Raw genomic sequence first — 14,686 nt, 5'->3', positions numbered from 1 at the left:
GTATTGTGTTTGGACAAATCCTTTGGTGTTCCTTACATAGAGTTTGTGGCCTGTCTGAGGGGGAGAGTCTTAGAGAAGAGCACGATATGAAAGGTTGACTCACCTCGGGTGGAGGTCAAAGGGAAGATGAAAAATAAACCAGCACAGAAGATGGGAAAAGGTACATCGTCTAGGAAGAGGGAAAACCAGAGTGCTCCATCATCATGAGAACTGGGTGAGGGGATGGTCAGGGTGGCTGAACGGCACATGGAGCTGAGGGGAAGGTCTCAGCTGTGCAGCACTGGTGACTTAAGAGAACAGTCTCAATAGAGCAGAAGAGTATTTAGGACATAGTAAAGAAGCTTTTCCCTCCCTAGATAAAGAAGGAAGATGGCAACATATTTTTAGACATAGTGGGAGAAGGCAGTGAAGAGAGGAAAACAGAATGAGAGTGAGGAGGAGTACGAGTCAGAGCATGTTAGCCCCGGAAGATGCCTTGGAGATCCTCTAGTCCAGCCTTTTTGTTTCATACGAAAGGAAACTGAGAAATGACCCGCCCCAAATCACACAAGGTAGAGCAAAGCTGGGACTTCCACCCAGGTCTCCTGACATTTGTTTAACGCTCCTTCCGTGCTGCTTTCTACACACGTTTCTTCCTCCCATTGCTTCCTAATTGATGCAGCCAAGCCCAGGGATTGAGGGATGAGATACAGAGCACAGCTGACGTGGTTTCTTTGAAAAAGAAAGGAAAAAATGCCTCTTCTGAGATACAGGGAGGAGGAAGGAAGGAGGGATAAAGACACAGAGAAAGTTTGTGGAGAGGAGGAAGGTGGATGGATGAGGGAGTCAGAGATCATCTGCTTAGAGAGCTGTTTGGAAAGATTTGGTATAGCTGCAGTCGCCAGGCAACAGCACCGGTCACGATGACATTAGATGGTACACATATTCTTGGAGTTAGTTCATTTTTGTCACTCTTATCAGTAATTCTCATTAACTTGGGAAATTCTTTTTCTGTGTACTCCTATAGCAGTTTGCTTCTAATATAATACTTATTACTTTATTGTTATTTCTCTGTTTGCTCTAATGTATTGTAGGCCCGTGAGGACAGGGAACGTGATCTTACTTAACATTTTTATCTTCATCACCTGTCATCATGAATGGTCCATAATCAGCACTTAATAATATTTGTTGAATAAATTGATAAATGAAAAGAGGTAGGAGAAGTGGAGGCTGACGTGTTTAGGGGACCAGAGAGAGCAGCGTTGGAATGTCTGTATGTAGAGTTACAAGAAACCAGAGAGGGCCTTAATGGGCAAAAGGTGAATTGAGGAGAACTGATTAGCTAGAAATGTAAATAAGGATGGAGAGGAGATTGGTTACTCGGCTACAGTAAAAATGTGAGCGGTTAACAGTGGACACAGAGAAGGGCAGAGAGAACTCTAGAGCAGTTCTTGCTTATGGTGAGGTTTTAGCTGTGCAGGTATCCAAAGCAGAGTGAAAATGAAAGTCATCAGAAGTGGGAAGGCAGACGAGTTGTACAGATGGGTGATACTTGGGTCATCGAGATGAGTGTGACAGTTACCAAGAAAGGTGGTAGAGGGTGAGGTAGGAAAGGTAGGAGTTAGGTGTGAAGTCTCCAAGGAACAGAGGTTGGCAGAGGTTGGAAGGTGGCTTGGCCAAGGAAGGTAGACTTCAGAAAACAAGGGGAAAGCTGACAGAGGTGGGACTGAGGAACGTGGACTTGGCTGATACTGCCAGCCTGCCAGCTGTGGGCTGCTTGTGATTAGAAAACCTGCACTCAGACCAGAAGCAGGTTGTCCCACTCCCAATATACAGAAGAGGAGACTGAGCTACAGAAAAGGGAAAGAATTTGCCCAGGTGTCTTGGTCATTCAGATTGCTGTAACACAATATCACAGCCCTGGTGGCTTATAAACAACAGAAATTTATTTCTCACAGTTCTGAACGCTGGGAAGTCCAAGATCGAGGCAGATTTGGTATCTGGTGAGGTCCTGGTTCAGAGATGGCTTTTAGCTGTGACCTCACATGATGGAAAGGTCGAGGGAGCTTTCTGGGTCTCTCTTATAAAGATACTAATTCCATTCCCTCAAGACCTAATCACCCCCAGAAGGTCCCACCTCCATATACCTTCAGATTGGGTGTTAGGATTTAAAATATGAATTTTGGAGGAACACAAGCATTCAGTTTACAGCATCGGTCACCATAGTGTAAGGGAGAAGTGAGGCTTCTGTTTGAGATCACTAGGTTCTTTAGTACATGAAGATTTCAGTTCAATTGAAGAGATAAAGGGAGGGCAGCTTCAGGACGGTTTGCCACAGCTGTTAGGACCTCCGTGAGGGTACGACAGACACTCGCAGGGGTGGAGGTGGAAGTGGAAGTAGGCTGGTTTTCCTAGGACGCTCTTGGTTTCAGCACTGAGAGGCCCACGTCTCTGGAAACCCCTCAGTTTCCAGCACACAGGGATGGTTGGTCACCCTGGTGGGGGAAGGGCCTGTGTGTCTGTGCACATCGTGTTGCTAGAATGAGATTTTAGGAGTAAAGCATATGGTATGGGAGGTGTGGGCAGGTGGGGATGTCTGCGACAATGGAGGGGAAATAGGCAGGAGCAGGCAAGAGACCAGTGAGGGACAAGGGGCAGATCTCTCTCTCTCTCAACCTGGAAGAAATAAGAAAGAAAAAGAAAAAAGTCAGGGCTGTGATGACTTAATTAAAAAGCAACTCATAATAGCATGTGCTTGCAAGGTTGCTTTCCTGGTGGGATTGCAAAATGGTACAATCACGCTGGAAGATACTGGGTTGGCCAAAAAGTGCCTTCGCTTTTAAAGTAAAAATCAGACACATTTTTCGTTTTCACCAAGAACTTTATTGAACAAATATATTCACCCTTTTGTTCCACTACTTTCTGCCATTTTTCAGGCAACTTCGTAATTCCATCTTCCCAAAACATTTTATCTTTTTGAGCAAAGAACTGTTCCAGGTGCCTTTTACAGTCTTCCAGGGAATTGAAATTTTTTCCGTTAAGAGAATTTTGTAAAGACCTAAATAAATGGAAATCTGAAGGTGCAATGTCTGGTGAGTACAGTGGATGAGTCAGAACTTCCCAGCCAAGCTGTAACAGTTTTTGCCTGGTCATCAAAGAAACTTACGGTCTTGGCGTTATCCTGATGGAGGATTATGAGTTTTCTGTTGACTAATTCCGAACGCTTTTTGTCAAGTGTTGCTTTCACTTGGTCTAATTGAGAGCAGTACTTGTTGGAATTAATGGTTTGGTTTTCCAGAAGGAGCTCATAGTAGAGGACTCCCTTCCAATCCCACCATGTATACACAACATCACCTTCTTTGGATGAAGACCAGCCTTTGGTGTGGTTGGTGGTGGTTCATTTCGTTTGCCCCACGATCTCTTCCGTTCCACATTATTGTACAGTATCCACTTTTCATCTCCTGCCACAAGTTGTTTTAAAAATGGAACGTTTTCATTACGTTTAAGTAGAGAATCACATGCGGAAATACGGTCAAGAAGGTTTTTTTCCCTTATTTGGAACCCAAGCATCAAAGCGATGAACATAAACAGGCTGGTGCAAATGATTTTCAACGCTTGATTTGGATATTTTGAGTATGTCAGCTATCTCCCGCGTGGTATAACGTTGATTGTTCTCAATTAATTTCTCTATGTGATCGCTGTCAACTTCAACTGGTATACCTGACCGTGGAGCATCGTCCAGCGAGAAATCTCGACTTCGCAAACCACTTTTGACATGTTCGATCAGTCACGGCACCTTCTCCATACACTGCACAAATTTGTTTTTGCGTTTCAGTTGCATTTTTACCTTTCTTGAAATAATAAAGCATAATATGCCAAAATGTTGCTTTTTTTCTTCTATCTTCAACGTTAAAATGGTTACACAAAAATTCACCGATTTTGATAAGTCTTTTTTTAAATGCACACTGATATGACAGCTGTCACAATACAATCTAACAAAATTGTTTTGAATGAAGTTAAAGACAACTAAGTGCTACTAGAGCCATCTTACGGAAAAAACCGAACGAACCTTTTGGCCAACCCAACAGTTTGGCAGTTTCTTATAAAGCTAAACATATACCATATGACCCAGCAATCCCACTCCTAGGAATTTACCCTAGAGAAATGAAAACATGTGCTCGCACAAAAAACTGTACATGAGTATCAGAGCTTTATTCATAATTGCCCCAAACTGGAAACAACACAAATGTCCTTCAATAGATGAGTGGATAATTACAGTGTAGTATATCGGTATAGTGGAATACTCCTCCACAACGAAAAGGAGCAAACTGTTGTTACATGCAGCACCTTGGATGGGGATCTCATGGACATTATGCAGAGTGAAAAAAAGCTATTATCAAAAGATTACATACTGTGTGATTCCATTTATATGACATTCTGGAAAAAGCAAAATTGGGAACAGATCAGTGGTTGCCAGGATTTAGGGGTGGGGGCAGGGTTTGACTACAAAGGGGCAGCTCGAGATCACCTTTTCGGGTTGACGTACCTGTTCTGTTATCCTGATTGTGGTGGTAGTTACACAAATCTGTACATGTGTGAAAACTCAGAACTGTACACCAAAAAAACCAATTTAACTGCATATAAATAATGAAAATCTATAAAAATGAAATCAAAACAAAAATGTCACAGAGCTCTGAGACCAGCTTTTGTTTCTTTTTCAGGTGAAACTAGTGAATATTCGCAACGATGACATCACAGATGGCAACCCCAAACTGACCCTGGGCCTGATCTGGACCATTATTTTGCACTTCCAGGTAGGGTCTATGAAGTTTGGGGTCCTGGTTGCTTGGTTTGGACATGGCCTAGGAAGAGTTAGAGGTTGCTCTGCCTTCCAAGGGCACACTGAGGCTTGCTTCTCTGTATTTGGCAGTGAATGAGGGTGAGAGTGGGAGTTGGAAAGGAAGATTAGGGTGGCCTGGAGACAAAGCTCTTGCAGTGTAAACCCAGAACTTCCTCATCATTTGCATGATGAAATGGGACTTTTCACTTGTTTGTGCTTTGGCCCTTTCATTGGCAGTCTGGTTATTAAAAGTCTGCTCAGCTGAGTCAAAACTGGCTCTTCAGGGACTCAGAATGTGAGGGGTGGGGAGAGATGTTGGATTTGATGCTCTAGAAGGATGGAGCAAAGCCTTATAATCCTGCTTTGTTGTAGACTTTTCCTCATCTCTAATGATCTTAAACAAGCCTAGTTAATTGTAGCACTGTCTTAGTCAGTTTGGGCTGTTATAATGAAACACCATAGGCTGGGTGGCTTAAACAACAGACATTCATTTCTCACATTTCTGGAGGCTGGAAGTCTAAGATCAGAGTGCTAGCATGGTTGGCTCCTTGGTGAGGGCCCTTTTCCTAGTTATGCCCTTGCATGACCTTTCCTTGGGGCATGCATGCAGAGAAGGAGATCTTGTGTCCGTCATCTTTTTATAAGGGCATAAATCCCATTATGAGGGCTCCACTCCCATGACCTCATCTAAACCTAATTACCTGCCAAAGGCCCCACCTCCAAATACCATCATATCAGGGTTAGGGCTTCAATATATGAATTTCGAGGGGACACAAACATTCAGTTCATAGCAAGCACCTTGGTCTCTGGGTTTGTATATGTGTTTGTAATCACAACCTTGTAGCATCCATCACACCCAAGAACAGTGGCATGTTGGTAGTGTTCACATGGTCACACAGCCTTCCTGTTGGTCCCCCCTAAGTAGGTAAATCCTTTTCAAGTCTGGATTGCTATTGGAAAATCACAGCCCTATTTTTATAAGAAGACTATCTTGAATCACGTTAGCTCGACTAAACAAAACTATTTATCAGACAATTCTCCTATACCCAACAGCTGTACACAAGGCTGATCGATTACAGGGAGCACTTCTTTTTTTTTTTTTAATTAATTTATTTTTGGCTGTGTTAGGTCTTCGTTGCTGTGCGCGGGCTTTCTCTAGTATGGCGAGTGGGGCTACTCTTGCTACTCTTGGTTGTGGTGCGTGGGCTTCTCATTGCGGTGGCTTCTCTTGTGGAGCACGGGCTCTAGGCACGGACTTCAATAGTTGTGGCGCATGGACTTCAGTAGTTGTGGTGTGTGGGCATGGGCTCAGTATTTGTGGCGTGGGCTTTTAGTTGCTCTGTGGCATGTGGGATCTTCCCGGACCAGGGCTCGAACCCGTGTCCCCTGCATTGGCAGGCAGATTCTTTACCGCTGCACCACCAGGGAAGTCCCAGGGGAGCACTTCTTGAGCAGGTGGGAAAAGGCTACTATAAATATCTCAAGGCAGTGACTCCCAGGGCTGTGGCTGCTGTGATGTCCCAGTTGGGGATTCAGCGCCACCTGCTGGGTGAAGGCAGAACAGCAGGTGTCCCAGAATTCCTGAGAATCTGAGAAATTCTGAGAGCTCAGGGTTTATTTCTTGGGGCTCTGGTTTGGAACCAGTGCTGGCAATCTGCAGCATAAGTAGGCTTAGGAAAGTGTGGAGGTAACGTGTGTTTTTGTGGAACCACAGGATGCCCTCAGGCATGCTTCGGATATAGGGATAACCAGGAACATGAACTTGGCAGTGTGGAAACGAGAACTTTGCTGAGCTTTCATAGAGTTACCCTCTTGGCACCCTTACGAAAAGAGGGGTTTTTTAGAGAAACTTTGTTGGTTGTTTGTATTTCACCACAAACCTGCCTTCACTTTGAGAGACCAATGTTATTCCTCATAGGTGTGAGGTAAGAGGAAGCTGTCCACTGGGTCTTTGTTTCTCCTGACTGCAACTAAATTCAACAGACGGGAAATTCAGGGGCCAAGGAATGAAAATTGAACTGGCTAATGAAAATTTTCCTGGGACAGAGGAGATGGCGGTAATGTTCCTTAACTGAACACTCCATCAGGAAAATGTTCTCTCTTACTCTCTCTTTTAAAATTTGTTATGAAAAATTTCAAACATATATAAAAGCAGAGAAAATAGTATAGAACCACCATGTACCCATCACCTAGCCCTACAGTTACTAACTCATGGCCAGTGTTATTTTGTCTATATCCTGATCCACTCCTCAAACCCCCCAGTAGGTTATTTTGAAAGGAGTCCCAGACATCATATTTCATCTGTAAATATTTCAGTGTGTATCTCTGAAAGACTCTTCATTTAAGCAAACCACAGTGTTATAACACTGTAAAAATCAGTAATTTCTTAACATCATTGAATATCTGAGCATTGTTCAGATTTCCCCAATTATCTCATTTAAAAAAATGGCTTGTTTGAATCAGAATCCAAACAAAGTCCACACATGTATTAAATTTTCCCCTCCTCTTTTTCTCCCCTTTTGGTTTGTTGAATAAATCAGGTCTTTTGTCCTATGCAATTTATGTAAAGATGCTGGTGACATCTCTGGGATGTTTTCTAACAGCATCCTCCATCCCTCTCTTGTATTGCCTGTAAACTGGTGTTTTAGACCTGAGGCTGGATTATACTCAGGTTCCCTTTTTTGTGGGGGGGAGCGGGCAAGGATGGTGATGTTGAGTTGTATACTTTTTTTTTTTTTGGCTGTGTTGGGTCTTCATTGCTGTGCGTGGGCTTTCTCTAGCTGCGGCAAGCGGGGGCTACTCTTCGTTGCGGTGTGTGGGCTTCTTATTGCCGTGGCTTCTCTTGTTGCGGAGCACGGGCTCTAGGCGTATGGGCTTCAGTAGTTGCAGCAAGCGGGCTCAGTAGTTGTGGCACACGGGCCCTAGAGAGCATGGGCTTCAGTAGTTGCAGCACATGGGTTCAATAGTTGTGGCTCACGGGCTCTAGAGCTCAGGCTCAGTAGTTGTGGCGCACGGGCTTAGTTACTCTGTGGCATGTGGGATCTTCCTGGACCAGGGACTGAACCTGTGTCCCCTGCACTGGCAGGCGGATTCTTAACCTTGCACCACCAGGGAAGTCCCGAGTTGTATACTTTTATTGCTACACATCAGAAGGCACATAATGTCTGTTGTCTGTCTTTTCGTGATGTTAAGCTTGATTAGTGGGTTCAGGTGTTATCAGCCTGATCCATCCATTGTAGATCCACTCTCTGTTAGCTCTTCACCTAAAAGTTTAGCAGCTACTGTTTGTCATTGCTAGTTCCATTATTTCATTAGAAGTTGCAAAATGGTGATACTTAAAATTCTGTAATTCTTTTGTAAAGTAGAATTTTACCTTATCCATTACCCTGAGAGATAGCTCTTATAGGAAAGGCAAGATACCAAGATAAATGCTTTCGTCTTTCCCTCTGTTTTACCAGTTTTCAGAATAATTAGTTGGTTCTCTAAGTTTCTCCAAAGACCAATGAAAGTTTCTTTGTTGATATTTATTTTCCCTTAGTATCAGTGTGACTCATGGATTTTTAACAGACTTAAATGTGTTCTAATCAAATACAGCTGTCATTTTTCCTAATACTCAGCTCCATCTTTGGCCAATGACTTTTTTCAAGTTGACTCTGAGTCCTTTGTCATGATCCCCATAGTCTTTGATAATGTCCTTTATTTCTTGCGTGAAGAGCTGTTCCAGGTATTTTTTGTATATTTCCTGTTTCAGGCCTGGGATTAGCAATTTCTCCAAGGAACTGAAATTCTTTGTTGACAGCAATCTGAGTGCTACCGGGTTCGTCACTGTCTCTAGGCGTTTTCTGTGGACAGAGCTAGCTAACACTTGTATTTTTCTCTTTTAAAAAAGTCAAGAATTTATAATGATGTTTCTAATTCAAACAGAATTACAGAGTTTTATTCAACTTCTTTGACTTTATGTTTGTATCCTTTTTTTCTTATGCTGAAAATCTTGATGCTATCTAAGTAACACATTACTTTTTCCCTTTTTCATACACACACAAGCACACGGATGCACGCATACATAAAATCATATATATATTATAGCATATAAAATCATATATATTGTACGTAATATATTTGAATCAAAATAACAATGACAGTGTTATTATTAACAACACGATTACTGAAAAGTTTGTGATTTCTTTGCAGTTCTTTTTGTCCTTAGTGTTTATCTCCTAAGGACGTACAAATAATTTTGTTTTATAGTCATTTGAAGTAACTTCTCTCTGTGTTGTTAAGCCATTAATTCAATACACAATTAGGTTCATTTGTTTTTATATTCCTTCAGTTTTTAGGGATTGTTTTTTTCCCTTTCAATTTTATTTTATATTTTATAGACCATATACACTTTTCCAAAGGGAAATTTTAAAAAGTGAACACAAGTTGTGCTCAGTGAAGTCTAGCTTTCATCTCTGCCCCCTCCATCCTGTTTCTTCCCTTTCCATATAGTTAGCTGATTGTTTTAAAACATCTTTTGGTTATCATTCTATTGTTTGTTTAAGAAAATACATTCTTTTTTAAAAACGACTTTATTGAGGTATAATTTATGTACCATAAAATTGACCCATTTTCATTGTGTAATTCACTGATTTTTATGAGTTGTATAACCATCACCATAATCCAATTTTAGAACATTTTCATCATCCCACTAAGGTCCTTCTTGTCTATTTATAGTTATTCTCCATTCCCATCCCCAGCCTCAGGCAACCACTAATCTGTTTTTTGTTTCTACAGATTTGCCTATTCCAGACATTTCATTTAAATGGAATGTTATAATATGTGCTCTTTTGTGTCTAGCTTCTTCCACTTAACATAATATTCTTGAGGTTCATCTATGTTATAGCATGTATCAGTACTTAATTCCTTTATTGCTGAGGAGTATTCTATTGTATGGATATACCATATATTTTGTTTATTCAGCAGTTGATGGACATTTGGGTTGTTTTCATTTTTTGGCTATTATAAATAACGTTGATTTGAATATTTGTGTGGATGTATGTTTTCATTTCTCTTGGGTATATACCTATGGGTGGAATTGCTGGGTTATGGGGTAGGTTTATATATAACTTTTTAAGAAACTGCCAAACTGTCTTCCAAAGTGGCTGAACCATTTTATATTCCCACTAGCTCAATTGTGAGAGTTCCTGTTTCTCCATATCCTTGTAATTGTCTGTCTTTTAGATTATAGCCATCATAGTGGGTGTGAAGTGGTATCTCCTTGTGGTTTTAGTTTGCAGGAGAATGTATTCTTTTTTTTTTTTTTAAAGGATTTTGTTTTTTATTTTTTTGGTTGTGTTGGGTCTTCGTTGCTGCGCGCGGGTTTTCTCTAGTTGCCGCGAGCGGGGGCTACTCTTTGTTGCCGTGCTCTGGCTTTTCATTGCGGTGGCTTCTCGTTGCAGAGCACGGGCTCTAGGTGCGCGGGCTTCAGTAGTTGCGGCATGCAGGCTCAGTAGTTGTGGCTTGCGGGCTCTAGAGCTCAGACTCAGTAGTTGTGGTGCACGGGCTTAGTTGCTCCGTGGCATGTGGGATCTTCCCGGACCAGGGCTTGAACCCAAGTCCCCTGCATTGGCAGGCGGATTCTTAACCACTGTGCCACCAGGGAAGTCCCGATTTGAGTTTTTAATTATGAAATTTTTTAATTACCCAGAGAAGTACAGAAAAGTATATAACAGATCTTCATGTGTGTAGTCACCTTCAAAATTAAACAGATGTTAATATTTTATATTTGCTTTTATATATGGTTTTTTTTTTTCAGAATACTTCCCTTTTTTTCAGTCACTCTCAGAAGGCCAGTATGACTTACAGGGTTGTGTGACATATACTGCTGTCTAACGTGGTTATTTGTTTCACTCAATAAGTATTCGTTAAATGAATGGATATTGTATGAAATTGGTCTCCTCGAAGCTGTGGTGTAGGTAGACCAGATAAATAGACTGTGATGTCTGTTTTCCTGTGCCCATTGTTCGGATGAGCAAACTGAAACACAGAGACCAACTGACTTTTTTAGGTTATACATCCAGATACTAATAATAGGATTTCTTATCTCTTGATTTTGTCCAAGCCTGTTTTAAGGTACATGTTAGGATTTATGATTTTCCTAGAAGATAAGTTCTTTAAAAATCAGAATCTGACAAAATTAGCTTTCCAACTTTCAAATGTTTATTAAATACTAGTATATGTATAGCACTCTGAAATTTAAAAAGTCTGGGAGTTTAGGTCAAGAGTGGTCTTAGTTGGGTTTACATTTGTGTGTACTTTATGACACTTAGTGCTTGGCATGTAGATGAGGCATCATTCATGCTTGTGGAGTGAATGAATGAGCTTTTTTGCTCTGGAGTCTTTCATGCCCGCTGTCTCTGTGGGAGACCTATGAGCAGTAAACAGTTAACTAGAAAAAGCCAAAGGAGAAGACATGAAAAATATGTGGGCACTAGAAACCTGCTCTCCCAGAAGGCAGCTGGCCATGTGTTGAGAGTTCAGGCTAGATGAGAAGAAGGTCCAGGGGAAAGTCCTTGTGATCAGAGTTAACTTAGTAAACTAGGGGAAGCAGCGCCCCTATGGAGAAAAACAAGCACCTAAACTTTGGACGTTAGAACATAGCTACTTTCCTTAGAGCCTAATCAAGAAAAAGAGTATATTAGGACCCTGATGGTGGTGGAGTGCCTCATACCTCTTAGCTCCAGTAGTAAATGAGGAGAAAAGGGATTTACTGTAGACCAGGCAGGGAGCCAAGCACTTTAAAGACACCATCCCATGAACCCTCTCTACAACCCCATTAAGTAAGTGGTAGTATCCATGTTTTAGAGGTAAGGAGACTTAATCACTTAGTAAGATAGTTACTTAGCTACTAAGTTAACAGAACTGGGAATTTAAACCTAGGTCTACCTTGCTGAACTCTCTGCTCTTTTCCTAGACCAGTTTTCCTCTGGAGCAGAAGGAAATGAAAGCCTGATTTGCCCAACATATGCAGAAGTTTAAGAAAGAAAAGGCTCCTAGAAGTATGCCCAGCTCTGTCAGGCCCATCTGTCAGAGAAAACTGCAGCAGCAGCAGTCATATCCAGAGGCTGTCTCTCTTGCCCCTGAGTTGATCGTTTTCAGGAATTCAGTTTGCTTGTATTTCATGGGCAAAATTCAAGCTTGAGCCTTGGGGTGTACGTCTGAGAAGTTCCATAGTTCCAGTGCTCTTCGTTGAAGGAGTAGAGGCCTGGTGTCTGCCTGGAGAATTATATTGTAACATCAGATTTTTTGCTGATTAAGTGATTTTTCTGGAGTCTGACTGAGTTTCTCTCTCATGCTAACCTTGTCTTGTTTCTTGCTGTGGTTTACAGTGGCCATCAGATGGTGCTACAGCTTCGCAGTCAGCCTTTGTAAAGGCTTAGGGGAGAAAGAACACCTCCTGCAATGGTGAGGCAGGTGGGGCATCAGTAGGGTCTCAGAAGTGCTGTGGAAGAGCTGTTGCTTAGGGGCTCTTGTTGCTTTCCTTTTGTGGCGGGCACTTTTCAGGTCTCCAGGAGAGGTGGGTAGGCTTACGTAGAGCCAGGCCGACTGTTTCTCTCTGCAGTGTGGTCTGGATCCTTTCGGTATAGAATAAATAGATTTGACCAGGAGGAAACACATATAAGCTCTGTCCTTCCACTCCATTTGGAGCCCTTTGGATTGTGCTGTTATCTCATCTGTCACACGCTATATTAAAAAAACTGGGGTGGGCAAATCCCACTGGCACAACAGGGTGGTTTTTGAATCCAACTTTTTAGACTTCTTCTTTTAAAGATGAGCTTTAAAGTAATTCCTGTAATTATTTTTTAAAATATTTATTTAATTAATTAATTTATTTGGTTGCACCAGGTCTTAGTTGTGGCTCGCGGGCTCCTTAGTTATGGCATGAGAACTCTTAGTTGCGGCATGCATATAGGATCGAATTCCCTGACCAGGGATCGAACCCTGGCCCCCTGCATTGGGAGCACGGAGTCTTATCCACTGCACCACCAGGGAGGTCCCACCAACTTTTTAGACCTTTAATTCAGACTTCCTGCCCTGCTGCAATCTGAGTAAAAACCATCTGGGCCTCATTTTAGTGACTTCCTCTCTTACTCCCAAAGAGCAAGAGTTATCTTTTTGTTTCATCCCTTGGTCCATGTGAGTCTAGTTGCCAATTCAAAACAGTGGAGTATCTTCCTGTTTTACTTAACTGAGTACAGACTTCCATCCTTGCTGAAGGTAGAAGGCAGTGTAACAAGGGTTTGAAGTTCAAAGTCTGAAACAGGGGTTCATGTTCTGGCTTTGCCACTTTGTGTAGCCTTGAGCAAAGGAATCCACTTTCTTGAACCTCAGTTTCTTTATCTGTAAAGTGTAAAATAATAATTTTGACTTCATTTGGTTACTGTGGGAATTAAATGAGACAATCTATAGCTTAGCATGGGGCGTGGCACATGACAAATGCTAAAAACATGTTAGCTGTCAGTAGCAGCAGTAATTACTGTTGGACATTCGTGTCAAGTATTGTTCAGCAGAAACGCTGCTTCTCTGTTGTATATGGAAGTGGTATCCTTTTTACCGAGCATCCATATACTGTACTCAAGGCCGATTTCCGGGTTTTTCCTCTGTGTGTCATTGGCCAGCAGAATTAACAGATGTCTCTCTCTCTCTCTCTCTCTCTCTCTTTCTCTCTTTCTCTCTCTCAAAAGTAGGGAAATAAATGCTACAGGAGACTAGATCTTTAAAGCTTGTGTTTCTTTTTGTAACTATGAGGATTACGCTCTGGTCTCTCTTCTGGTTATAATTTTATTGTTTCTGACCTGAAAAAATCGAGAGTATGTTAATCCTGCTTGATATTTTCTTTTGGACATCTTGGTGCAGCAATTGAAATCTGTTTCACTTCACAGTTTGGGGGCCATAGTCCCCGGCCCTGGTTCCTCTTGGCCCTTCCCTTCCTGGTTGGTACCAGCCGCTGGCTTGCTTTTCCCCTCTTTCTCCTCCTCCTTCCTTCACGTTACCTTCTCCCAGGGCCTCTTTTCTTTCCCCCTCCCTTTTCCATTTACTCTTACATTCCCTCCCTCCTTCCTGCCCTCCCTAATTCCTCCCCTCCCCTGGTTTCTAGCTCCTTTTTGCTTTCTGTTTGTGTTTCTGAAGGCAGTGCTCCAATTACCTCATATTTGGAGAGAGAAAGCTGTAGCCAATCCGGTTTCTGTCTGCTTTTAGGTCAAGTGATTTCTGAACTGCAGTGAGATGCTTTGAATTTGTCTTGTTGCAGCTCTGAGCCTGTAAGATGGCTGTCTGAATCGGCAGCGGCTGGAAGAGACAGAGAGAGGCGGGGAGGGAGGGAGGAAGAATTGGAGGGATCGCCGGCATAGTGCATGTTTTTAAATGTGCATCTAATCCGATGAAGCCAAGGTTGGGATTTCTCTGGGATCCCAGGACTGGCTTAGCTGCGTTTTTGCTGAGATTAGGAGAGGAAAGCAATGGGAAATTCGCTGGGCTGCGTTAAGGAGCCGAAAGATTCAATAGCTGTTGCTGAGAAGACTCCCATATCTCCTAAGAAAAGGGTTCGGTTCAAAAGGAAGTGGAGGGGGAAGAAAACCCCTACTCCAGAGGTCCCTCGTGAGGAAGAACCCTTGCAAGGAACGGGAGTCATCGAAGAGACGGAAACCCTGACGAAGTTAACAGTGAGTCTCCAAAAGGAGGAAGGAGTGGGAGGGGTAGAGCCACCCCCCACAGACATTTTACTGCCTGGGGACTCGGCCCCCAGCTCAGGGGTGGGAGATCAGGGGATGATCGTGCAGGTGAAGGAGAGATTCCAGGGGGAGATCCAGACTGCTCAGCTTTTGT

At 42.5% G+C, this 14,686-nt stretch overlaps 1 protein-coding gene across 8 annotated transcripts in view; it reads left to right on the top strand.

The window, feature by feature from the left end:
• The window catches only part of MACF1 (microtubule actin crosslinking factor 1), a 339,529-nt gene that overhangs the window by 139,602 nt on the left and 185,241 nt on the right, over window positions 1–14,686 (top strand). For all 8 annotated transcript variants that reach the window (XM_061184457.1, XM_061184454.1, XM_061184455.1 and 5 more), the window contains exon 5: window positions 4,701–4,793. In XM_061184457.1, the coding sequence (XP_061040440.1) occupies window positions 4,701–4,793 (93 nt within the window). The remainder of the gene's footprint in view (window positions 1–4,700; window positions 4,794–14,686) is intronic.

Source organism: Eubalaena glacialis, chromosome 3 (genome assembly GCF_028564815.1).
Source record: "Eubalaena glacialis isolate mEubGla1 chromosome 3, mEubGla1.1.hap2.+ XY, whole genome shotgun sequence".
NCBI classification, from domain to species: Eukaryota; Metazoa; Chordata; class Mammalia; order Artiodactyla; family Balaenidae; genus Eubalaena; species Eubalaena glacialis.
Note: the sequence above shows the minus strand (reverse complement) of the source record. Positions and strands in the feature narration are given on the sequence as shown.